The sequence below is a fragment of the Microcaecilia unicolor genome, chromosome 7 (genome assembly GCF_901765095.1).
Source record: "Microcaecilia unicolor chromosome 7, aMicUni1.1, whole genome shotgun sequence".
NCBI lineage: Eukaryota > Metazoa > Chordata > Amphibia > Gymnophiona > Siphonopidae > Microcaecilia > Microcaecilia unicolor.
The window spans coordinates 15674370-15701244 of record NC_044037.1 but is presented as its reverse complement, the minus strand read 5'-3'; the positions used below and the strand labels follow the sequence as shown (position 1 = coordinate 15701244).

Below are 26875 nucleotides of genomic sequence, written 5' to 3'. Positions count from 1 at the left end.
CAAAATGGATGTGCGCTGATTTTTATTTTGCCACACGTCCATTTTTGGCCCAAAAAAGACCCTTTTTTCAGGCGCGCTGAAAAATGGGCCTGTGCGCATACAATATACAATACATCCTCTCATATTCTGATTGTCTTATCTCCATAATTGCTGATTAGATCAACTTGTTAGCCTCAATATCTTTGTAACACCAAGTGTAACTTTTGTATCCTGAAATGGTGATGCCATAACTGTAAGCCACATTGAGCCTGCAAATAGGTGGGAAAATGTGGGATACAAGTGCAATAAATAAAAATAAATATACGTATCTACACCAGTGCAGGCCATTTTTTGGCATTCTTTAGTAAAATGGCCCCTCAGTCTGAAACTTCCCTAAGGGTTGGGGAAGGCATGCTATCTGCATCCAATTAGTATTTTATTTTTGTAACATAGAAATATAAAAAATGACAACAGATAGACTTGCAAGATCCATCCAGTCTGTGAAACGTGGTGGCCAGAGTTGTAGCTGCTGCTCTGTGCTAGTTATACCCCTCTGTGCCCTGTTTAAAGTGTACCACAGTTGAATTTTCAAGCTGTTTGCAGATACAGCTGTGGAATGTTTAAATTTGATAGTTTTTGGAAGAAACAAGATGGAATCTTGAGAGATGGCATGGGAAGAGTTGCTCCATGGTTGCGGCTCCCTACTGGAGGAGAAATATGGGGACACATAAGGGGGAAGGTGTGTGATTTCGCTTTTAAGCCACAGATTGGTTTCCCTTACCAACAAATGATGATTCTGGAGTTGCTTTCTTATCTTGCTGTGAGCTTGCCAGTGTCCGTTGGAAGTTTGATTGAAGTGGCTGCCCACTTAAAGACTGAAACATCTTTGAGTCCCAGCGAATGTTTTGCCCTGCGTGCTCCTTTAGTAGTATATTCAGGATCAGAGAAGCAGCAGCAGTTTGTTAGGAGACATGCCACATTCAGAGGAGAACCTGTAGGTGAGCAGAGAACCCTAGCTAGGAACAGAAATGCAGCTTCCTGTGTTGGAACAGGAAGAGGGGTTAGTGTGTTTGCTCTTGCTTCCCCCACCCAGGATGATCTGCTTCTTTTTGACATAGTAGTTGGTGGGTTTGGGATCTCTATTCACCCATTATAAAACCAGCTCAGATTATACTCCTGCCGGAATCCTGCACGACTGCGGAGTGCAGAATTTGCACAGAATTCTGCATGTCTGTGCAGAAACTACACTCAAGGCTGTGGATAGCTGGCCTCCCTGCCACCCCCCCTCCCCCAGCCTCGGCGGGCACTCCCCCAGCCTACAGCAAAGGCAAGCAGGCTAGCTGAGTACCCCACCACCCTCCCAGGCCTATCTAGTGGTCTTGTGGCCTCTTTGGAGGCAGGAAAAAGCCTATATTAGCTGTCCATTCCGCCTCCTGCTCTCTTTCTGAAAAGAAGGTTTTTAAAAAAATAAGTGAGACAGGGCTTCCAGGGCCCCACCCTAGCCTGACTGATTGGCATAGCCTTCCTGCACCTGGATTGGAGGACAGGCTGTGCACACCAACCCCCAAGATTCCCAATCGCTCTGCTCCCTCCAGGTGCAAGCTGTCTGCTCCCTGAGGTTGTACTGCCACTACCCTTCCCTCAAGCAGCTTCTCGCTCAATCCTGGCAGCAGCTGCATTTGCAACTCCCAGGATTCTTCGGCACTCTGTTCCCTCTAGGTACAAGCTATCTGCTTCTTGAAGTTGCATTGTAACTGCCCTTCCCCCAAGGATCACAGCTGCTTCTCTCCCTGTCTTTCTTCTGCAGGAGATTCTTGGGCAGAAGACACATTTGCTGTGCAGTTGAAAGGCATACTTAAAGGAAATCTCTTATTCCAGTAGATAGTGCACCAGACTGTATGGTTGGTAATAAAGAATAACTTGAGGGTGATTTCACAGTAAGGGAAATCATAGCTTTTGTGAACAGTCTTGATTGAACACAGTGAATCAACTGAAAATGAAGAAATTCTATCTGAAAAATAGAAAATCAAAAACGTATAAAGATGCCAGATGACGACAAGGAGGGTGGACGAATACTAGTAACAATGCATACATTGCATATGATGATTATCCTGTTATGGAGTGTTTGAAATGGAAGAATGTGTTGTAGAGTCATGGAATGTTTATATTTTTTTTGTATTGCTGGCTCTCTGAAGAGATTTAATGGGAAGGGAGAGGGGAGGGACAGTGGGATAAGGGGAAGTTACAGTATTGTAAATATTGGACGTCTTAAGTGTTGCTGAACTGTATCCTGGAGAGAAGTACCCAAGACAAAATTTCGCACTCAGTACTCCTCCTCTTATAGAGAAAAGGTTAACCAAGGGAATTTTGGAACTTAATAAATAGCCTCTTTCATTCTCTCACTGATGATCATTTCTTCGCGACCTAGAATTCCATATGCAGTGAAACTCTTGATAACCTGGCTCTAGTTAAAATCAGACAAAGTCCATAGAAACCCAGAGAAATGGTTCGACCAAGAACTTATGCTACTGAAACAATCCTGCAGATTAGAACGTTTGTGAAGACATTCTCCCACTCCAGAAAATAAAAGTACCTGACAATCTAAGATCCATGAATATAAATCTTTACTAAGAAAAGGATAGATTATTACTCTAAAATAGTTGGAATGGACAAACCAGATACTAGGAAATTATTTTCTTCACTAGACCAGTTGTCAGACGTGAATCAATTAGTTAATACTTCAAACTCTATTTCCCCATTCTCTTCTGATTTAGCACTATATTTTCAAGCTAAGATTGAAACAATTAGAAACCAACTCAAAATACCCACATTTTACTGTACTTTGCCGTTCTACCCCTCCACCTTGATCCCTGTAGATAGAATCTGGCAGCAACTTGATGAGGTACAATTTTCAGATACTAAATGTTTGCTTACTACGTACACTAAATCCTCTTGCTTCATGGATGCATGCTCTCCATATTTAATCAAGTCAGCTTCCTCAACTTTAATTATAGTTATTACCCAATGGATCAATTTTCACTTAATTTCTGGGAAATTTCCCAACGTTGTTCTTACCCCTATGTTAAAAAATCCAAACTGAGTTCATCTGGTGTGAGTAACTACCGTCCTATTTCATCCACTCCTCTATTTAAGATCATAAAGGGTTATGTGACTGAGCAATTAGACTTATCTCCAAAAATTTGACATTCTGCACTCCTCTCAGTCAGATTTTAGGAAAAGCTACAGTACCGAAACTGTTGCGTCAACCTTGATAGCATATGCTAAGGAATTACTTTGCAAAGGACAATGTGCAAATGTCGTTCAATTTGATCTAAGTAACGTTTTTGATTTGGTGGATTTTGAACTGATGACTCACATCCTGAATCATTTTGGTATTTAGGGTTCGGTCCTATCTTGGTTCAGTGTTTTTTTGACAATCTGCTGTTACACTGCCAGGAAAGATGGGTCTTTTACCGAAAGATGGAGTCCTTTAAGTGGTGTCCCCCAGGGCTCCCCTCTTTCTCCTTCACTTTTCAACATACTTATGAAGTTCTTAGGTGTTATTCTTGACCAAGCTAAGATGAAACACTTTATTTACACGAATGACATTACAGTAATCTGACCTGTCTCTCAACTTTGGTCCAAAATGCTATCCTTTATCAGAACTGTCTCTTTATTAGACAATTGGGTCACATTTCACAGGCTTAAACTAAACAAGAGTAAGATTAAGTTCTTATGGTTGGGACCCCAAGTCAGATTCAAGGTACGTTGAGTCCCTAGTTTTGGAGGGATCTTCACTCAAAAATTCTTGGTGTTGAAGTAGGTCACCTATTAACTATGCAATTTCATACCCAATTGATTACCAAGCATTCTTTCCTAATAATGAGAAATATTTTAGTTTTCAGGCTTTGACGCCTGGTCCAATCCATGATTCTTCCTAGATTGGACTACTGTAACCAAATAGCAGTTTGTTCAAAATCATTGATCCATTGTTTACGGTTAGTACAAAACTCTGCTGTTAGATTGATCTTTGGACTATCCCAATTTGAACTACTTCAACCGCACTATTCCAGGCTCCACTGGCTTCCTGTTTCTGAGCAAATATAGTTCAAGTTTGGCATTACTACATTTAAAATTCTCAATGGGGAAATTCCAAACTATATACTAAATTTAATATGTTATTTGGCCCCTCTTCTAGACATGATACTCATAACCTGTTTCAACTTAAACTTCCAGTGTTAAAGAACTTAAAATCAGTTAAACATCTCACTCTGTCTATTCAGTACCAGCTAGCCAACTTTTGGAATCAACTCCCAATATAATCTTCTACTTGGTATCTTTACTTCAGAAAGCATGTGAAGGCTTTCCTATTCAAAAAGACATGTCTAACAAATGGATAATCTAAAGCTTGATAACTTATAATAACCACTTACTTGATACACTCTCTCTGTTTCTGCTGACTGTAGCTCCTAGACAACTGGTCAAGCCTATCTGACTTTTGTAATCCGTGCTTGAACTGTATAGGTATAGGCGGAATATAACATAACATATATGTTAAATAAAAAACATTTAAAAAAAGATGCCAGATGATAAATCCTAGGCCACTGATACACGGTCATTTGTTATTCAGTTTGAAATCCTGCCTTTAGTTCTAACATTAAAGTGGTTAACAACCAAACGAAAACAAAAATATGTAAATGTGAAGTAAGCTTAAAGAATAAAACAATTAATAAAGCCTCATGTTTCAAAACAGGTAAAGCAGCACCACAGTTAAGATACATATGCCAAGTAAGGGGCAATTGAGTAGCAGCAAAAGGGACTTAGCCACCCCTCCTGCCCCCTTTAGAATTTGATCAGGAAAGGTTGGGGCTAAATAAGGTTGGTTGGTTTATTTGTTTTCTTTTAAGTCAAGTAATGGTGTAGGTAAGAGGGATAAGTTATTTTGTGATGACTTCAGCTGTTGACCAGAGATAAATTGATATTCCAGAACATAAGGCTGTTGTGCAGTAAAAGTGCTATCTTAAATTTGAGTAGATAGGTTATGGGGACCTAGTGATGATAAACCAAAAGCAGAGAGATGCAATCATCATGACAAGTGCTATATAACAATTTAACTGCCATGTTTTACATATTCTGAAAACGTTTTGATGTGTTCATTCCTACTAAGAAGAGTACTTCAGGTAAGTTTTGTTTGCATAGATGAAATAAAATTTTAAAAGAAGTGAAAACCTATTTTTTCATGGAAAGTTATAGTTCCTCAAAGAGACATACAGAAATGGGAGCATCAAAATATTGAGCGGTGCTATCAAGTTGTTTTGTAATATCAATTTCTGGTTGGTTCTTCTAAAAGTGGTTCCAGTTTTTTCAGAAATGTTGTATCTTTTATCACCTGTGGATGAATGCTACAAGTTATCTGATTTGGTTGTGTGTTGACACACACTGGATAATTCGATAAAATAGAAGCTGCATTTGCATGCCAGTTACGTGCATAAATGTTTATAATACTAGCATATACGTGCGTATGTGTGAGATATGCATCTATGCGCTATTCTTGTTAAGTGAATATCTGCAATAGTGCATATTTTACATGTGTATGTGCACATTTATACGAGTGACTTATAGAATACTATATGTTATGCAGGCATCACCAGGCTTTAATTGTACACACATAGCCAGCTGTGTGAGTGGTGCAAGTTCTTGTGTCTAAGTGCATGCACACATATATACCCATTGACTCTAGTGTTCTAGCAAGGAAAGTAGGCGCTTACTATCCTTTATAGAATATGGATCTATCAGGTACCCTCTGGGCGCCTATATATAATCACACTATTATACAATTACCCCCTACTGTGAACTTTTGAATTTATTTTAATATATAAGGGTTACAATGATATCATAAAACGCTTTGGATTTTTATTTATTTTTTAATAAAAGATCAGTGAAATCTTGTTTTACATGGTAAGCAATAACCACCAAAGTAAATGTACATTGCTGTAGTCGATTTTATATAAGAAACTTGATGGACATCTGCTGGTTTGCTCACTGGTTTGTTGTAAGGCAGGAGTACCATAACTACATTGTCTTCCAATTGAATATGTTCATTCTGAGAGCATAAACAATTGCACAGTTTTTGCAGCAAATAAACTAGTTGCAAATGCAGCTGTCTGTCTTCCAAGTGCCTATAGTAGTGTAAAATATAGTTTATTTATTAGGATTATATGTTCTTTTCTTTGAAATGTCTGTGGTAATCTGTAGATGGCAGTGTAAACAACTGTTGAAAAATGAATATAACATATCTAAAACAAATGCAGTTAATACATAAGGAGTTATCCGTTTCACGAAGAATAATACAGAATTAGCAACCAAACTCTGCATATTCATGTGCTGAAATCTGACACCATTGTACAATGTAATAAAAAGCATGGTCTATTATTTTTTTTTTTTGGCTAGAAGTCACGCATTTCCAGTAGTATATTCTGACGTTCCTCTGCTTACAGTAGAAGTTTGGAAGCAGTCATTTCACACATGATTGTACAGCAGCTTTGGTTTTCCTTTTTTTAATTAAAATTAAATTTTATAATGTGAGAGTAGATGCACTGTGTTAAATTGGGCCAAAGTGCTTTATAATCATTCTCACTCTAGGGAATGAGCATGGAGGCACAGAAAATATTTATGGTGGTGGTTAATTTCAAATGTTGCAGAACAATCTTGTGTAATTTTGTATTTTTTCAAAATGAAGTATAGGTTTAATGCAGAAAACAGATGTTTAATACCCAAAGGTTAGCACATGTAAAAACACCATTTTCTTATAGGCCCAGATTTTGTAATTTGTGATGAGGGACACGTACTGAAAAATGAAGCTTCAGCTATTTCCAAGGCTATGAATTCAATACGATCACGGAGGAGGATTATCCTAACAGGAACACCACTACAAAATAATCTAATAGAATGTAAGTATTGCCATTTTCATTGTTTTATATAATGTTATAGAACTGTTTTGAAGAAGTCTGAATAGGATAGGCAAATATTTTTTTCAGTGTAAGAATGGTTATCTATCTTAAACATAGAGTACTGGGTAGATTCCTCATTATATTTGTTGATTAGAGGTGATTTATAAATGAAAACATAAGCTAATTACCAAAAGCTGTAGGTAATATACAGTCTTCAAACATATACTATCATTAATAAATAAAATACACACACACACACACACAAAACCAACAACATAAAACAAGAATAGTATATCACTGCAGGCCTGCGCTGGGGTGTGTGGCAAGATGGCGTCCTAGCTGGTCTCGCAAACGATTCCTCTGCTTGCTGGCGATTCTTCTTGTTTATTTTTCTTCTATTTTTCGAGATGCCTCATACAAAAAGGAAAGGGACGACTAAGGGGCAACCGCCGTTAGCACTAACGTCGTCCCCAATCCAGAAAACTTTGGACCGTTTTGTGAGAAGCTTACCCTTGGAAAACGGATCGGCGAGCCCCACGTTGACTGACGTCGAAGGAGCGACGCCAATCTTGGGGCCGGATACCACCCTTTTGCCGCTGGAGCTGAATCCACTTCCTTGTCCTGCTGCTGCCAGAGTGGAGATAGCGGGCCAAACTCAGACCGAAGAGTCTGATAGTTTGAGCCTGCTTGACGGTATCTCCCCTGGTCAGACAGAGGAGAATATTCTGGAGCAAGAGACACCCCAGGAGGTGACTATGGAGGCTATATGGAAAGCGGTCCAGAGATTGACTTCTGAGGTGGCTAAGTCAACTAGAGAAATGACTACAATTGTGAGTAAATTGACAATAATGTCAGAATCATTGGTTCATGTTAGAAAAGAATCTACTAACCAAATATCCCAGTTAAAAGAAGATGTTAATACAGTGAAAACTACTGTTGATGCTTTAGTTAAAGATAAAGTGTTAATGGCTCGCAAAATAGAGCAAATAGAAAATTACAATCGACGACTTTCACTTAGACTGTTGAATTTTCCTATTTCACCAGCTTTGACCCCTCAGGATTTCCTCAAAAAATACCTACAAGAAATTTTGAAACTGTCTCCAACAGAAATTCCCCCATGTAAAAAAGTTTATTATTTACCGAATATTCGAAAAAAATGGAGACGCCTCAGAATCAGTGAATTTGGTGAATATGCCATCACAAGCTGGTATTGATATGCAGAATTTAACCGCAATATTAGAAGATTCTATGATTGAAATATCATCCAGAGGAACTTTGATAGTGTCCTCTGGATGTACTTTAAATATTCTTCTGCATTATTCTGCAGTCAGAAAATTTGGGTTTACCCGGATGTTACAAAGATGACGCAGCAAAGAAGGAAACAATTTTTGTCTATAAGAGAAGAAGTTAAAGGAATAGGTACAACTTTTACACTGGTATATCCCTGCAAATGTTTGATCCGTATGTCAGGAATTAAATGTCTTTTTCGAGCCAAACCAGTTAAGGACTTTCCTGGACTTCAAAAAACCATCTAGCCGATTGACGGGAACAACTGAATCAGCGATGAATTAAAGATACTGGTATAAAGAACAGGACTATGCCAATTTGGACTTTAATTTTTTTTAATTTTTTTTCTTCTAAGTTAATAATCTCCTTAGTTTTTTTTCTTACCACCACCCCCCCCCCCCCCCCCCCCCCCCAGGAACTTTTGTGGTCTAAGGAAGAGTTAAAAATCTTGTGATAATTCTGTTGAATTTTCCTTTTTTTCTTCTAATAATTTTTCTGTATTGCCTTACAAACTAGTATTTGTTTGTAATAATTGAAAATTAATAAATAAAAGAATAGTATCAGCAGAAGCAAAAATAATCCCAGAACCAAGAAATCAGCTACTCATTAAAATGATTTTTAAAGCAATCCCAGCTTTATTTAAGAGTGTTCAAACAGTCATGTCTTCAAATAATTTATGAAGATGATTTAATCCTTAGCAAATGTCAGCTTCTTAGGGAGCAGATTCTAGCAACATGGACATAATGAGAAAAACCCTTATGAAGGCTCCACATGCCTAGAATGAAGAACAAGATCTTAAACTGAATCCTTCCCTAGTCTCCTCACCAGACCAGTCCACAACCTGTGGGTTGTGTCTGTTGACCAGTGGATGGAAACAGAGAAAGAAAATAGTTCTGTGTGATTCGCCCCCTTAAGGGCACTGTGCAGGCTTAGATACTATCGCTCTGTTTCTAGCAGATGGTGAAAGTTCATTGTGCAGATTCTGGGCTAGTCAGGCTATGTAAGCTCCTAAACCAGTTGACATTGGTTAAGTTGAGCTCTTTTTCAGCATATGAAGAAGAGCTGATAAAGTAGAAATAATTTCAGGGAATACTTAGTAGTGCCAAATGGCAGTGCTCAGTTTGGAATTTACATGAGTAGAAGTCCTGCCTATGTGAGCCGAATTTTAACCTTCCAGCAAAGAATTGGCAGGTACACAATTATGTTGACCTCTGCAGACAGTGCCTGAAGTACAGAAAATAACAAGCACAAATAGCAGAATTAAATCACTCTCTTTGGCAATATTATTTATCAGCATCCAAGGCAAATATGTGTTAGGCTCAAAGAGCTCAATCTAGTTTTCAACCTTTCTGTTGTTTCCCAACAGGCGAGGCACAGAAATGGCAATCTTATTGAGCCAATTCAATTGCTAGCTATGGTGTAGCATTCTTTCAATAGCAGACACATGTATAACACTCGAAGAGCTGGCTCAAATTATGTCTTTTGTAGCATTTTTCTAGAACAGCATCAGCAAGCTTCTTATTGCATTATTCTACACAGTAGTTCCTGCGTAAAGATTTCATTCTGGTGGAAACCAGTAAGCTGGAAATTTTGTGTTCCCTTGTACTGAATCTGAAGCACAAAGGTAATTGAAGCAAGAGTGCTTTGGCCTCTAGGAGGTATTGCCGCTATTTTCTGTATTATTTTTTAAAGCCTGAGCTCAGATATTTACCATTCTATTTCAAAGCATTCCTTTTACAGTTCAATGTTAGGGGAAAAATGTAGCAGAGATTTTTAATCGGGGGTTCCTTCATCAAAGTGGTTTTTCTCTGTTGGAGGAAGGGCTTTAATCAATTTTGCTGTCCCATTCACCTTCATAAAGCAGGGGAGCAGTGGCCACCCCTCCCCCCCTTTGGGACTGTTCCCTTCCTGAGCTTTGAATTATGATTTTCGAGTTAGAAGCAGTTGGGGAAATACCTTACCATTGCAGAACATTTTGTTCTCAAGATAGCTTATATTCTGTCTCTTATCTTCAGCCGCAAGTTTGTTCAGCCTTGTTTCAGTAGTGATGCAGTTAGATATTATTGATTCAGCTTTTGGAGAAGTATGCTCCTTTGGTTTGTCTCTTCTTGCAGGATCCCCGTTTGCCTATCTCTGTCTCTTCGTATACAGGATCCTCTGGTTCTCAAGCTTTTTTTTTTTATATATAGTTTCCAATTTCAGTGACGCTAGAGGAGCTCCACTGTATTACCCATATTCTAACAAAACCCAAAACAGTAGAGAAAAACCAATGGACTTTGTAAGGTCTCCACCACCGGGAGACTCTTGGAAAAGTCTCCTGCACCGGGAGACTCTTGGGAAAAGTCTCCTGCACCGGGAGACTCTTGAGTCCCTCGGCCCTTTAGCTGAGCTGTATGCTGTAATCCACTGCTAAAGAGCACACGGCAATCCACAAGGTCAGATCATTATACTTTATTGTAATCCCTTTGTGTCAAGTGCTCCTCCAAAGGTAGTTCCACCACAGCATTTCTCAAGAAGCATAGCAGTTCAGCAGCATAGTATTCAAAACAAAAAAACCCCCCAAAAGGTTCCAAAATCTCAGCAGTTCATATAAAGCAGTTATGCAAAGCAATTCTTCAAACGAAGTAGCTCAAAAAAGGGCTCAAACTCCCAGCAGTTCATGTATAGCAGGTATGCAAAGTAATTCTCCAAACACGGTAGCTCCAGAAAGGGTTCAAACCCTCCCCAGCAGTTCATATAAAGCAGTTTTGCAAAAAAATTCCCCAAACACAGCAGTTCAGAAAGGGTTCAAACTCCAAGCAGTTGATGTATAGCAGTTATGCAAAGTAATTCTCCAAACACGGTAGCTCCAGAAAGGGTTCAAACCCTCCCCAGCAGTTCATATAAAGCAGTTTTGCAAAAAAATTCCCCAAACACAGCAGTTCAGAAAGGGTTCAAACTCCCAGCAGTTGATGTATAGCAGTTATGCAAAGTAATTCTCCAAACACGGTAGATCAAAAAGGGTTCAAACTTCCCAACAGTTCATGTGAGCAGTTATGCAAAACAATTCCCCAAACACAGTAGTTCAGAAAGGGTTCAAACTCCCAGCAGTTCATGTATAGCAGTTATGCCCAAAACCACCACTGCTCCTCTCTCCCTTTCAAAAGAAATCAACCTAGGGAGAGTGGCAAGGGTCCCTCCCCAACCAGACCAGCATTATACCCTGACCACCACCTGCATGACCCTTCCGTGGTAAACCAGTTCTCTCAGCTCCCCTCGTGGGATAGCCGCCTTTTCCCTTCTTCTACCAGGCTCTCCTCCCGAGCAGCCCTCTTCTGTTTCACCTTCTTTCCTTCCAGTTTAATCAGAGCAGCAATTCCATCGGCTCCCCTTGCTGTAGTTCCTCCCCCTTTTCTTTTCCTTGCCAAGTCCATAGGTTCCTCCTCACACCCATTGCTCAGCTGCTCTCCATTTGCTTGATTGGGCAGGTTCAGAACTCCTTCCCTCATCCTGGCTCTCTGGGACAGTTTTTTCCAACTCCCTTCTCTTGCCCTTCTCCTGAGCCCTCTGGGGGCTGTTGGGGATTGAAGTCCCTGTTTCTACCATGGGACCTACTCGGGGGCTGCTGGGAATTGTAGTCTTTTCCTTTTCTCCAATCCCCCAGGGGAAAAGACTCCTTCCTCTCTCTACCCAGTCTCCCTCCCTCTCGAGCTCCCTCGTTCCTCCATGTGCCTTCATTCTCCCTCTCGCCCTCGTATTCCTCACAACTTCCAACAAGTACCATAAATGATCCATAAGTGTTAGTTTATTAAGAGGTCAATAGCACTAGACAATGGGGATTGTGTGGATTTTAAATAAATCAATTGTGCAATAAATAACCAAATGATTGGAAACAAAAGTGACAACTGAAATGCATTTAAGTTACTGAAGTAAAGGTGACATGTAGCTTTAATGATTGTATTTTAAACTGGATTCCAAGTATAATTATAAGCTCCCAGTTTTTGTGAGCTTGTTATATTTTTGAATTGATATCCACTCCGAACTTAACTTCATGGTGTTGAGGGAAATATAGCTTTATGGTAATGTAATTATCTAACTTTTCACTTATCCAACAATGGGTTGGTCCCATTTACGTCAGATAATCGAGATTGTACTATATATACTTGCCCACGTGAACATTATGTGAAATTGGATGATGTGTCAAAAAAAAGTGTGCATTCACATATTGTTGCCCAGAATTGACATAGAAATAGGGGAGGGGAAGGAAATTAGGTAAGGGGGAATTTGTGGAGGTATAGATAGGGAGGAAAGAAGAAAGATGTTAAGAAGTAATAAAAAGGGAGAAGTAGAAAAGAAGAGAGGAAGAATGTAGGAGAGGAATAAAGAAAAGGAGAAACGGGAGGAAAAGGAAAAAGTGTGAGGAGGAGTTGAAAGAGGGAAGGGGAAACGGAAAAGGGGGGATGAAAGGAGGAAAGGAGAAAGGGAAGTAAGGAAGAAAAGAGGGAAAGAGTGGAAGGGAAAGAAGGAAAAAGAAATAGGAGGGGGGAGGGGAGGGAGAAGAAGGGGATAACACTAGAAGTGTTTCAGTGAAAAAAAGGGGAAACATGGTAAACGAAGACAAAAGGAAAAAAATATATTTAAAAAATGGCCTATGCAATGATACGTTCACACACAAAAAGGGCTAAAATCTTTCTCTGAATTTAAACCATGAGGGGCAATAGAATTCAACTGAAAAATCAATTTTGTTCATCATGTAATCATGAGCCAATATCTCTAGCATTCCAACCTAATTTGAAAACGTTTAAAACAAAGAAAAAAATTGGAGATAATTTATGGAATGTCCAACTTCATTTTGATGATCTTCTATAGGGGCAGTGAAAATATTTCTACTGTTTACAACTACGATGTTTGGTTATGCTTGTTTTCACCATTCTTTGTTTTCCCCACATACATATGAGTGAACATGGACATTGAATAATGTAAATAACTTGGAGTCCTGCAGTTGGAGTTATACTTGAGCCTATATGTTGTTTTAGTATATGGATGTAATAAAACTTTATTTTTTACGAGATATTTCTAGTAAGTGGAAAAGGAACTGGTATAGCCGAGGGAACAAATTTTTCTTTTAGATTTTGCCTCCTAGAATATGCGATCACCCACCATTCTTGTGCCTCTAAAATATGCCAGTGTCAGTGTATCGATTTCTGGATTTTACTTAACAATTTCTGGATTTTACTTGCCAAATATGAAAATTGTAGAGTTCAGACTAGATCCAGATGAGGTCATTGAGCTAAAATACCCAAGCAGTTATAAACTGGTATAAAAAGTGTCAAATCACAATCAAAAAAATACCAGATAAATAAAGTTACACAACTATTGTGCACACAAAACAATAATTTTAAATGTTTTAAATGTTTATAGATGTTTTTAAATTGGAAGGAAAAGACCTCATAGACCTTTAAAGGAAGCATACATTTAATTTATGCTTTCCAAAACCAGGCCAATTTTTCAATCATCAGTCTTTAAAATATATATATATTTTTTTTTAAATAATTTTTTACAGTCTTGCATTGACATTGGTCAAATTCAGTGGACCATAACTCAAACAATTTGTGCAGTAAAAATTGGAGACAATTATATTCAATTCAATATTAGTATATTCAGCACTTAGCTTTGTGCCTGACAGTTTCACACATTCTGGCTTCTTCAGGGCTTAAGACTCAATCCTTGTTTTTAAAAACATCTATAAACATTTAAAATTGTTTTGTGTGTACAATAATTGTTTAAACTTTCCTTATCTGGTATTTTTGATTGTGGTCTGTATGTATGTCCCTGTAATAGTGTTTTTCCAGCTGACTCCTACCGATGTTAGGCTTTACATTTTTTGTTCTGGATCTAAATTGCTGGTTGTTTCTTCTTTTGCTGATGTCATTTCTAGGTCCCATTTTTCTTTGTTTCCCTTTTCCTTTTGATTTTATCCTTATATTCATATCATTCTTTTCTCTCCTCCTCTCACCTTTTGCTTTTCTCCTCACTCTTCCTCCCTTACATACTGCTTTCTCCAGTTCTTACATCTTTTCTGTTACTTACTACTGTGCTCCTGCACATCTCTTCTCCTCTTTCCTCTCCCTTTTTCTTTCTCTCCTCTGTCCTCCTTCTGTCTTATCTCTTCCACCTCTTTAGATACAGAACAAAAATATGTGTGCATATATATATATATATATATATATATATATATATATATATATATAAACAAAAATCTATTTAAGGTATAATAGCTTCAAATAGTTGTAACTAAGCATACAAGCAAATTCTAATACAACTATTATTATTTATAAATCTTTATTTCATTATTACAAATTCTTATTATTGTTCATATTTTATAAAAACCCACAACTAACCATTCATTCTTCACTCTTACATACATAACTTATACATCACATTATTCAAGTACTATAATACACATATATGTTTTTTATGCTTTTTTTTTTTTTTGCAAATTTGCCAATTAAGTCCAACAGTGGTAAACCGTACCAGCTGATATGCACTCGATATAATAGTTCACAAATCCAGTGCTTAAATTTCCACAAACTCAATCACTTTAAAGTTGTCCACAACCTTGTATCATTCCGATATCAACAACTCTCCATTGTGAAAAAATGAGTCCACTGTTACTCCACTTAATAAGCAAAATTGTCCACAAAATAATTTACTCCAAAATCGTATGTCTTCTAAATTCTTCGTAATTTTCACCCTCTTAATTCAGTCACATACTGGCACATAACTACTTGCACTCTCCCTCGTAGTTGAAAGTTTGAAGACTTCATCGGTTAAATATAACGCTGCATTTTCTTTTCTTTTTCACCAAGACCCTACACGTACATGTTTCGCTCCTCAGAGCGTCTTCAGGGGTCACAATCTAAATGAACAACAGTATATAGTTCATTCTCTGTTGTACATTCTCCATATTTCTAAAAGAAAAAAACCATGCTTACCACTGTAGCTCCCACGGTAGCATGCCTATATATGAATGATGTGGAAGAACAACTAATATATCCATCTAATTATTTTGAAGGAGTTTTGACCTGGTTGCGTTATATAGATGATATATTGCTGATTTGGAGCGGTTCAGAGGAGTCACTGGAGGAATTTTTGAAATACCTAAATACGATTAATGCACATATTAAATTTATGCATCATATTGGCGGCCATACCGTTAATTTTTTGGATGTGAATATTAGTGTGGATAAGGGTAGGTTTACTACTAAAGCATTTCGCAAAGACACAGATAGGAACACTATTCTTCATTACTGTAGTCATCATCCACAAGCGTTAAAAAATAGCATTCCTGCCAGTCAGTTATTACGAATTCGTAGACTATGCAGTTCTCGTGATGAATTTAAATCTCAAGCTAGTCAGATTGTAGAAAGGTTTGCTGAACGAGGTTATCCTCAAAAAATTTTAAGAAAAGCTACAAAAAGAGCTTTTAATTTTCATAATGAATGGTGTCAATCTAGGAAACAAAAATCAAACCAAGACCCATTAACGTGTGTTCTGCCGTATACTCAAAGATCTAATGAGATTGTTCAGATCATTAAAAAACATTGGCCATTACTTACTATCCATGAGGAATTTAAAAATAATCCACGTTTTGCCTTTTCTAGAGGTATAAATTTGGGTGAGTTTTTGAGCCCCAATAAGAATTGGATAGCTGTTAAAGATAGGAACACTGGTGGTCATGGGATATGTGGTCATTGTGTTTATTGTAAATTTGCGATGCAAGTTCAATTTGTGGAAATCCCTCACTCTAATGGTAAAAAAATATACACTGAGAGAAATCTCAGATTGTGACACAAAAAATTGTATTTATGGTATCCAATGCCCATGTAAGCTTTGGTATATTGGTCAAACAACTCAGAAAATTAAAGTAAGAATTGCTCAACATTTGAGCAGTTTACGTACAGGTCGTAAGGAGGCTCCTATTGTTACTCATTGGCAATTAAAGGGTCACAATATCCAAGATTTGCGGTTTGTAGTACTTGGTCAAGTTAAACCTAAGAATGGGGGTAATATTCCTTTAATGCTGTTACGTAGGGAGCAGCGTTTAATTTTCAGGTGGGACACGGTTACGCCCCACGGTCTTAATAAGGAAATAGAATGGTTGAGCCTCTAATTGGTGATGGATAAATACTGAATCCTGATACAGGTTTATACGCATGTGTGGGCGTCTTGAGTGACGATCCAACGAATGACTGCTCGAGTGCCCAACAGTCTGCGATAGCCGGTAAGCATGGTTTTTTTGTTTTTTTGTTTTAGAAATATGGAGAATGTACAACAGAGAATGAACTATATACTGTTGTTCATTTAGATTGTGACCCCTGAAGACGCTCTGAGGAGCGAAACATGTACGTGTAGGGTCTTGGTGAAAAAGAAAAGAAAATGCAGCGTTATATTTAACCGATGAAGTCTTCAAACTTTCAACTACGAGGGAGAGTGCAAGTAGTTATGTGCCAGTATGTGACTGAATTAAGAGGGTGAAAATTACGAAGAATTTAGAAGACATACGATTTTGGAGTAAATTATTTTGTGGACAATTTTGCTTATTAAGTGGAGTAACAGTGGACTCATTTTTTCACAATGGAGAGTTGTTGATATCGGAATGATACAAGGTTGTGGACAACTTTAAAGTGATTGAGTTTGTGGAAATTTAAGCACTGGATTTGTGAACTATTATATCGAGTGCATATCAGCTGGTACGGTTTACCACTGTTGGACTTAATTGGCAAATTTGCAAAAAAAAAAAAAAAAAAGCATAAAAAACATATATGTGTATTATAGTACTTGAATAATGTGATGTATAAGTTATGTATGTAAGAGTGAAGAATGAATGGTTAGTTGTGGGTTTTTATAAAATATGAACAATAATAAGAATTTGTAATAATATGTAATAATGAAATAAAGATTTATAAATAATAATAGTTGTATTAGAATTTGCTTATATATATATATATATAGATAGATAGATAGATATACATATACATACATACATATGGTATACTTGGATTTCAGCAAAGCCTTTGATATGGTTCCACACAGGCGACTGATAAATTGAGTGCCCTCGGTATGGGACCTAAAGCAACTGATTGGGTTAAAAATCGGTTGAATGGTAGGAGACAGAGGGTAGTGGTAAATGGAGCTTGCTCTGAAGAAAAGGATGTCGTCAGTGGAGTACCGCAGGGATTGGTCCTAGGGCCGGCTCTTTTTAACGTCTTTGTGAGCAGTATTGCGGAAGGGCTGTCTGGTAAGGTTTGTCTCTTTGCGGATGATACTAAACTCTGCAACAGGGTGGACACCCTGGAGGGTGTGAATGACATGAGGAAGGACCAATCGAAGCTAGAGTATTGGACTGATATTTGGCAACTAAGGTTTAATCCCAAAAAATGCAGGGTCATGCACTTGGGTCGCAAAAATCCGAGGGAACGGTACAGTATAGGGGGTGAAGTGCTTCAGTGTACGAAGGAAGAGCGGGACTTGGGGGTGATTGTGTCTGATGACCTTAAAGCTTCCAAACAGGTAGAAAAAGCGACGGTCAAATCCAGAAGAATGCTTGGGTGCATGAAGAGAGGCATGACCAGCATGAAAAAGGAGGTGATTGTGTCATTGTATAAGTCTCTGTTGAGGCCCCATTTGGAGTACTGCGCGCAGTTCTGGAGACTGCACCTACGGAAAGATATAAACAGGATGGAGTCGGTCCAGAGGGCAGCTACGAAATTAGTAAGCGGTCTTGAATGCAAAAATTATAGGGACAGGCTTATGAACCTCAACATGTATACGCTGGGAGAGAGGAGACATGATAGAAACGTTTAAATATCTCAAGGGCATTAATGTACAGGAAGAGAGCCTTTTTCAAATGAAGGAGAGCTCTGGAATGAGGGGGCATATGACAAAGTTAAGAGGGAATAGGCTTAGGGGTAACCTAAGGAAGTACTATTTCACAGAAGAGGTGGTGGAGTCTAGGACTGTTCCAGAATTTCAAAAGGCATGGGATAAGCATGTGGGATCTCTTAGGAACAGGAAGAATTAGGGGTTACAGAGGATGGGCAGACTGGATGGGTCATATGGCCTTTTTCTGCCATCATGTTTCTATATCAAATGATAAATTTACTATATATTGTGTTTTTATTTTCAATCTGGAGTTGGTACATTTTTTATCAACTCCGACTCCACCCAAAATTGCTTCCAACTCCATGACTTGACTCCATAGCCATGCTTCTAGTGATAAGAAGCTTCCACATCTGTGCTGGACTGCATTGCACTTTGTATTATGCAACAATTGTGTTTCTCCTTTGGGGTGCAGTCCTGAACTCTAAGGCTGCTTATTCTAACAGCACCTTACCCTGGCTTCCTTAATTGCATTGTTCTGAATGATAAGCTTGGCTTACTTAGAGGGCCAGATGCCCTCCTAGTCCTCTCCTCTCTTTTTAGGTTCTAGTATAGCACAGAGGATTTAGTCATATGCTGTGGGCTACTTGGTGATTTTCCCCTGTTATGTTTGAAGTCAGTGTGCTTCCTAAGAATCGCTGATCCTATCCTGGTTGGTACGGGATAGTTAGAATAAAGACAGAGACAAGGGGAGTCCATTATTTTCCTTTGTAGTTGATGCACAGATCCGGGGTAATTCTGCCTGCTGGCTATCTCTGTGAATCTCAGATGTTGCTAGTTACAATTCATATGTTCCATTCTTTGCTTTTTCTAGTCCCCCTACCTATCCATCCAGCTGACCTTCTAACCTTCCAATCCAGAAACAGAATGGCTCTTCCTAGAAGGTGGCTGCTTTCTAACCCAAAGGTTACAGGTTCAAGGCCGGTTTGCGGTATTGAGCCAGCAATTCCAGTTTCGCGCCTTGCCTTTTGGCCTGGCAACTGCCCCTCGGATTTTTTCCAAGGTGATGGTAGTGATGGCTGCTTTCTTAGGCGAGGGGGTATCAGAGTTCACCCTTATCTCGACGACTGGCTGATCAGAGTGGATTCGGCAGACGAAAGCCGACTTGCCACAGCCAGAGTTGTTACAGTTCTTCTGACTCTGGGCTGGGTAGTCAATATGCCCAAAAGTCACCTGGCCTCTTGAGTATTTGGGGGTCCGGTTCGACACGGCTTCAGGGTTCGTTTTTCTTCCCAAAAACAGGCGTCTCAAGCTTCAGAATCAGGTCCACCTGCAGATGCCTCGCCCTCGAGCTTTGGACTTTGTTCAGCTCCTGGCATTGATGACGGCCATCATAGAGGTGGTTCCCTGGGTGAGAGCTCACATGAAGCCACTGCAGCTTGCTCTGCTTCAGCCATGGTGTCCGATTTCCCAGGAATACCAACGCAGACTAAGGTGGCTTCCTGCTGCCCAGCGCAGTATGGATTGGTGGCTTTCCGACAGCTTGCTGCAGCAGGGAATGCCACTGGCTCTTCCTTTTTGGTGTCTAGTGATAATGGATGCCAGCCTTTCGGGCTGGGAAGCTCATTGCCAGGGACGCTATGCACAGGGTCTGTGGTCCACCACAGAAGCGAGATGCTCCATCCATCGCTTGGAACTGAGAGCGATATTCCCGGCTCTTCTGGCCTTCCTCAGGACGCTGAAGGGACTTCCTGTCCGAGTTCTGTCGGACAACACGACAGCAGTTGCCTATATCAATCGTCAGGGCGGCACTCAGAGCAGGGCCCTGGCTGCGGAGGCGTCTCAGATCTGCCACTGGGCCAAGCGCCACCTAGAGCTGCTGTCCGCGGCTCACGTAGCCAGTCAGAGCAACGTACAAGCCGATTTCCTCAGCAGACATCAAATCGACCGGCGGAATGAGAACTGGCAGAAGAAGTTTTTCTTCAGATTTGTGCCAAATGGGGGACTCCAGGCTTGGACCTCATGGCGTCAAGCATAAATGCCAAAGTCCCTTGCTTTTTCATCAGAAGGAGAGATCCTTGCTCAGCGGGGTTGGATGCCCTGGCTCAGCCTTGGCCCTCAGATCTCCTGTTTGTGTTCCTTCCTTGGCCCTTGATATGGTGAGTACTACTTTGGATTCGCCTGCACCGAGGATTGGTGATTCTCATCGCCCCAGATTGGTCAACGCGTCCGTGGTACGTGGATCTCTGGCGGATGCTGGTGGGCGCGCCTCTTCCTTTGCCTCGGGTTCCGAGCTTGTTAGTTCATGGTCCGGTAACTATGGAAGATCCTTGCCGCTTTGGTCTTACGGCCTGGCTCTTGAGAGGATGCAATTGAGGGACAAGGGGTATTCTAATAAGGTTATTGCCACACTCTTGCAGGCTCGCACGTGGTCTACCTTTGTGACTTATGCTCGGATCTGGCTTACTTTGTATTGTGGAGTGAGGGCATTTGTTGTCTTTGGTGACAGTGTTGGAAACTAGATTAGTTTGGGCTGGAAACAAACAGTTCTGATGACCAACAAGTTTTCTTCCCTCAACATTCATCCTTATAGGTTTGTTGGAGCTGTTTTTCAGGCATTGTGGTTCCCCTCCCCACCCCCACCCCCCCATAGGTCGTGCAAGTACAAGCTGTGGTTAACTATTCTGCTGAATATATGGTCCTTTCCTTATTCATTCCATTTCAATTCTTCTCCCTTATCAGCATTTCATATCATATCATATATATAACAGAATTTTTAATTACCTTCCATTTTTAGTACTGCTTTAATACAGCCCAACCCACAAGTTCTGGACTGGTCTGGTGAGGATGCGAAGGAGACATATGGATCTTATTTGCTAATTTTCTTTTCTTTAGTCCCACCCAGTGGTGTGCTGGTCATGGCTTGCACTGGCTCACCAAAGTCGTTTGTTAGATTTTTAAGACATTTTGGGAGCCAGTTGTTTAACAACTGACTCCGGTACCCTCCTGACATCGGTGTCTCCTGTAACTTAGGCATCTTCTCTCCCCCCTCCTCTCTGCGCTTGCTCCTCCCCTCCCCCGCACCTCCTTGCCTCTTCTTGTTCTGCTAGTGCCACAATTAATTTTTTTAAGTAGTTCTGGCAAAAGGCAGGACCAGGCTGCTTCAGCCAATCCCGGGGTCGTCTTCAGCTCTCGGGGGCGGGACAGGCTGAAGGAAGACCCCCTGATGTGTGCCAGCACTGCTTAAAAAAGATAAATTGCAGCAGAAGAAGAGGCCAGGAGGTGCAGGTGAGCTGCTCTATCCACGTTGTGGTTCTTCATTGTTCGTAGCATGGGCGTAGTTTGGGGGATGAGGGGCAGGCATTGCCCCCCCCCCCTTCCCAAATGCTGCTGAACCAGGTGCCCCCATTATCTTCCTCATGTGCCTCAGTATAAATTCCTTTTTTTGTTTAGTCTCTTCTGACTCCCTCACCTCCAATGACCCATTTCTTCCCCCCCCCCCCCCCCCCCCGCTTCAAACCCGTAGCTCTTTCCTGCAGTGGTTCTTGAGCGGTAAAAAGAAAAAGAGCTGCCGGTACAGAGCCGCATCCTGCAACAGTCTTTCCCAGTATGGCAATACTTATGTACAGTCACAGCCAGGCTCTGCTGGCCTGGAATAGTGTTGCCAGATGGCAAAAACTTTCCCAGCCTAAAAGCCCAAAAAATAGCCTAATATTAATAAGGTCGATATGAACATTAATATTGTAGACATCGACATCATAATCATCATAAGCATAATCAGCCTTATAGTCATAATTACTACTACTATTTATCATTTCTATAGCGCTACAAGGCATAAGCAGCGCTGTACACCATACACAAAAAAGACAGCCCCTGCTCAAAGAGCTTACAATCTAGATAAGACAGGTAAACAGAACAATTAAGGGTAAAGGAATAATAGGTGAGGTTGAAGGATAGGACAATGAGTAGTGGTTAGGAGTCAAAAACAGTGATAAAGAGGTGGGCTTTAAGTTTGGACTTGAAAATGGCCAAAGACGGGGCTAGACGCATAGGCTCGGGAAGCCTATTCCAGGCGTGGGGTGCAGTAAGACAAAAAGAACGGAGTCTAGAATTAGCAGTAGAGGAGAAGGGGACGGATAAGAGAGATTTATCTACAGAACGGAGTACTCGAGGGGGGGGGGGCGTAGGGAGAGACGAGAGTGGAGAGATACTGAGGAGCGGCAAAGTGAATACAATTATAGGTCAATAAGAGAAGCTTGAACTGAATACGGAAACGGATAGGGAGCCAGTAAAGTGATTTAAGGAGGGGGCTAATGTGAGCATAGCGACTTTAGCGGAAAATGAGTCGCGCAACATCATAATCAGCAGCAGCATAATCATAATTAGCATCATAATTAAAACCATCAGCAGCATCAAAATAATCATAATTAGCATATTCATAATCGGCACCATCAGCAGCATAAGCATAATCAGCATCATAAATCATCCATACGCCCACCCAGCAGCAAGGCAAGCGTCTGTTTTTACAGGCTGAGACTGTGCTGTATTTCCCCTTTTCCCTTCTTCCCTCCATGTATGTCCTGTTTATACATTCCCCCCCCCCCACCCCCCCCCCCCCCCCACCCCCAACCAGCACCAGACATCAATAGTTTTAAGGCTTGATTTTGTTTGCTGAACTCATTTTCCCTCCACCAGATTTGTTCCTCCTTGATTTTAAACAAGAAGCTAAGAAATGATTTACGCTCGTCTTACAACAAGGACATCCCATCAAGCTATGCATCATCATTTGGAAAACATAAATGCCATTCAGCTCCAACACCTCTACTGCTGCTTTCCCTTAGCCATCATTATTCCCAGGATGCATCTATATTCAATCTCTCTTATAAATAGTAGTAGTAAACAATATTAAAGTGCATGTTTATAATATACAACTGCATTCCACAAATCAAAAGGAAAAGGTTCCCATAAACCAGCGTTCTCTTTTGATCTAGGTACAAGAAAAAAGGATTTTACATGCTCCCAGGTTTCAACCTAAATCATTTTTAATGTGGGATATAAATAAATAAATAGACACTCTGAATGTTGAGCACCTGATTCTCATAACATGTCTGTTTTAGTGGCCCTTTACCAGGAGAAAATTTCTTTTTTCACAATTACAACGCGTGCTATGGTCTCCCTATAGCCAGGCCCTCCAAATGACACACTGATTACGATTTATAACAAATTACTACTCTACCTATGAAAAGTTATTTTGTTATACTTCCTCTGTGTACATCTATATGCTGCATAAGCTGGCATGTTTGAAAATATAAGTGAGATTAAATAAAAATGCTACCAACAACAAAGAGTGACAACGTGGGTGCAGCAGCTCTTAGGTTGGTTGGTTTGTTTGTTTGCTTGCTTGCTTTGTTTTGAGTGACTTGGATGATGGTTGAGCAGGGGAGGGGAAATAGAGACTGAACAAATTGTCCTCAACTTTTTGACCTCATCCTGTCTCCTGTTTTCCTCCAACCTCCTTACTCCAGCACTGGGTGCCCTAGTCCCTCCCTGGGCCCCAACATTTCTCAGTACTACCTGGTGGTCTAGTGGGGCAGGAAAGATCCCCATTCTTTCCTGCCCACTCCTGCTTTTTGTTTAAAATGACTGCAGAGATTTCAAACTGCGGCTTTGCGAGACTTCCGCGGAACTCTTGAGAGGCCACCGATTGATGTCTCTGGCCCGCTGCAGTCCTCTGCAGCAGACATTTTAAAGAAAAAGCGGGAGCAAGCAGCAGATCAGCGGGCAAGAAAGAGTGGGGATTTTTCCTGCCTCATTAGACCTCCATGAAATACTGAGGTGCATTCAGGGAGGGCACCCAGGGGGCAGGAGGGGAGGGGCTGGGGAGACGTTACGCAACGATTTGCTTGCGCCGAGTCTGATGCTGATGACCAACACTAGTGTACTGCGGGATCCCTCATTCTCCATCCCCACGATGATGTGTTGTCAGGCCCCTCTCTCTCCCCCTTCTCCTGACTTGACTCAGTCTCTGCTGTGCTGCAGGTGTGCTACTGCACACTGTCTTCTGCCTCCTCATCTCTGGTGGTGAGCCACAGGTCCCACTCCTGATGATCTGCTCTCTGACTCAGAGAGCAGATCAGGACAGGAGGGGACCCGCCACCAGAGCCAACACCGTCCGTGACTATTTCCCTCACCGAGTCCCAGTCAGAGAGAGAAGCGCGCCACGCCTGCAGACATTTAAAAAGGGCTCGGATCCTGCCTCCCTCAGCCTCCTATTGGTCTAATTGGACCAACAGAACAGTGACCAGGCAAATTAGGGAAAACTGCCCAACCCAAGAGCCTTAAAAAAAAAAAAAAAAATCCCACAGCGGTTCGCAGGAAACCGCCTAATTCTGCTTATAGGGACTCCTTGTATTCATTCAGAGATGTTTTCATCTGCATCCACCGTATGTTACTCTGTTTAGCTGATATAATATGTAAGCCGCATTGAACCTGCTATTGAGTGGGAAAGTGCGGGGTATAAGCATTACATATAAATAAATAAATAATAAAGGGCCACCAAAACAGACAACATGTCTCCGGGGCTGGTGGTTGGAAGGCGGGGATAGTGCTGGGCAGACTTACACGGTCTGTGCCCTGAAAAGGACAGGTACAAATCAAGGTAAGGTATACACAAAAAGTAGCACATATGAGTTTATCTTGTTGGGCAGACTGGATGGACCATGCAGGTCTTTCTCTGCCGTCATCTACTATGTTACTATGAGAATCAGGTGCTTAACCATCAGGCTTATTATTTATAAGTACAATTTTATAAAAAATAATTGGGTTGAAAAATCCTGGGAGCATTTAACATCTTTTTCTTTTTTTTCCTGTGCTTACTTCAAAAGAAAAAGATGACATGTGGGAACTTGCTCCTTTTGTTTTGTGAATTTCAGGTGTATATTATAAAAATGCACTGCCTATTTTTATTACTACTATTTCACAGAGAGGTATTGAATAATGAGGGAAATGCTTCCTTTATGCAATGCTGTAAGAGCCAGTCTAAATGTGCCAACATTGTCCTGTTCAGCACACTGTTAGCTGCCAAGTTCATACAAAGTTTATTATGTTCAATGGAAAATAAATCTGTCGGCTCAGGCTGTTTGCTATGTGAATATTCTATCACTGTTTCATTATTGCTACCAGTAAATACATATTACGGGAATTTGCTTTAAACTTTGTTTTAAAATCCAGTCCTTACATGCACATGGTTTTGCTTTTTAAACCCAAAGGTAAATCCTAAGGGTGGTTGAATAATTAGATATAAACTGTGTTTCTGACTTTACTTGTTTTGCACTTCTTTGGGTCCTGCTGCTCTGTACATCTGCTGTCTGGAATTTTGGAAGATGGAAATGAGAAAATAATTAAGTTTTGGATGTACTCTGTAAAAGTTGTTTTTTTACTTTTGCAATATGTGTATGGATACTCACAAGAAAAAACCTCACTCATTGACCTTCAGCCTTCATAGTTGTGGTAAATTTCCAGCTTTGAGATGGGCCACCCTTGGCGTCTCTGAACTCTTTTACTTTTGCTGGCAGGAATACCAAGCTCCGCCAGCCAATAGACTGCTGCCGCTCCTCGCTGCTTGTTTCTGGCTCTCAAGCAAGTATGTGTGAGAATTCCTGGCATGCTGCATAGAGTCAGAAATGAGCAGTGGAGAGTGGCGGTAGTCCATTTATTTGGCTGGTGGGGCTCGCCATCCCTCCCAGCAAAGGTATGCCTAGTGTGCCTGCATTGGGTGGGGGGGGGAGGAATATGTTGCTCCCCCTAGTCCACCTTGGGGCCCTCCCAAATTTCAGGGCTGGCTATGCCCGAAGAGAGTGCCTATTGTTAAAAAGTTCCCAGCACATCACTGATCCCACAAGAGCAGTCCTGAGGCTCACCCTGATTTATTGTCAATTTTTTTTTCACTAGTATAATTCCCTTTTAAGTTTCATTTTCCTCCCATAGGCTAACCTTTTCAAATGTGTTGAGCACAATATGGTAACATTAATGCTTTCAATCTGATAATTTAAGAAGATATTACATTGCCCTTTGCTTCATCAGTCGAAATACTGAGTAGCTGAGCCTGCATGGTGCCCATAAGGGACAAATTACACAGGACTATTTTCTTTCTGTGTCCATCTGTTAGTGGATGGACACAACCCACAGATTTAGTGGGACTAATGGAAAGAAATTAGCAGGTAAGATCTAAATTTCTTCTTGCATATACTGACAGCCAATTCTGTAGTGGTGCTTTGACTTCTTCTTTTGTTGCAGTTTCCTTTTATATTTGATGGCTGGACATTGGATGTGCACATTTGTGCCCCATATCTAAATTCCTGAATTTGGTTAAAACAACTTATAAATTTAAGAGTGTTTGACCACTTTGTTAAAATTTTGCAGTGTGTGACTTTGGCCTTCTTTTTGAAATGTTATTTTATGCCTTTTGAAAAGCGGTGATCTTCCCTATTAAATGTTTTATTTCCATTACATATCTGCTTCTGGTTTCTTTATTATTTTTTGGGGGGTGGGGGGAGGAAGGGAGTTAGCTGCTATTTCTGAGGAATGTTTTGTTTTGGGTTTTTTTTTTAGTTCATCACAGACTGCACAAACTTAGATAATGCTGTGTTTTCTTTATTTAGCATGTAATTTTAAATTCTAAAAAAAATTAGAAATAAAGGAATATTTGAGTTCTAGCCAAAATTCCAGCAGGGGTTTAGTATGATGCAGTCATTCTCAACCTTTTCTGAGGTATAGCAAATCAGTCTGGTTTTCAGGAT

At 40.4% G+C, this 26875-nt stretch overlaps 1 protein-coding gene across 3 annotated transcripts in view; it reads left to right on the top strand.

Moving 5' to 3' along the window:
• ATRX (ATRX chromatin remodeler) overlaps positions 1-26875 on the top strand; it is a 453401-nt gene that overhangs the window by 268021 nt on the left and 158505 nt on the right. For all 3 annotated transcript variants that reach the window (XM_030208839.1, XM_030208838.1, XM_030208840.1), the window contains exon 20: positions 6792-6929. In XM_030208839.1, coding sequence (XP_030064699.1) covers positions 6792-6929 — 138 coding nt within the window. The remainder of the gene's footprint in view (positions 1-6791; positions 6930-26875) is intronic.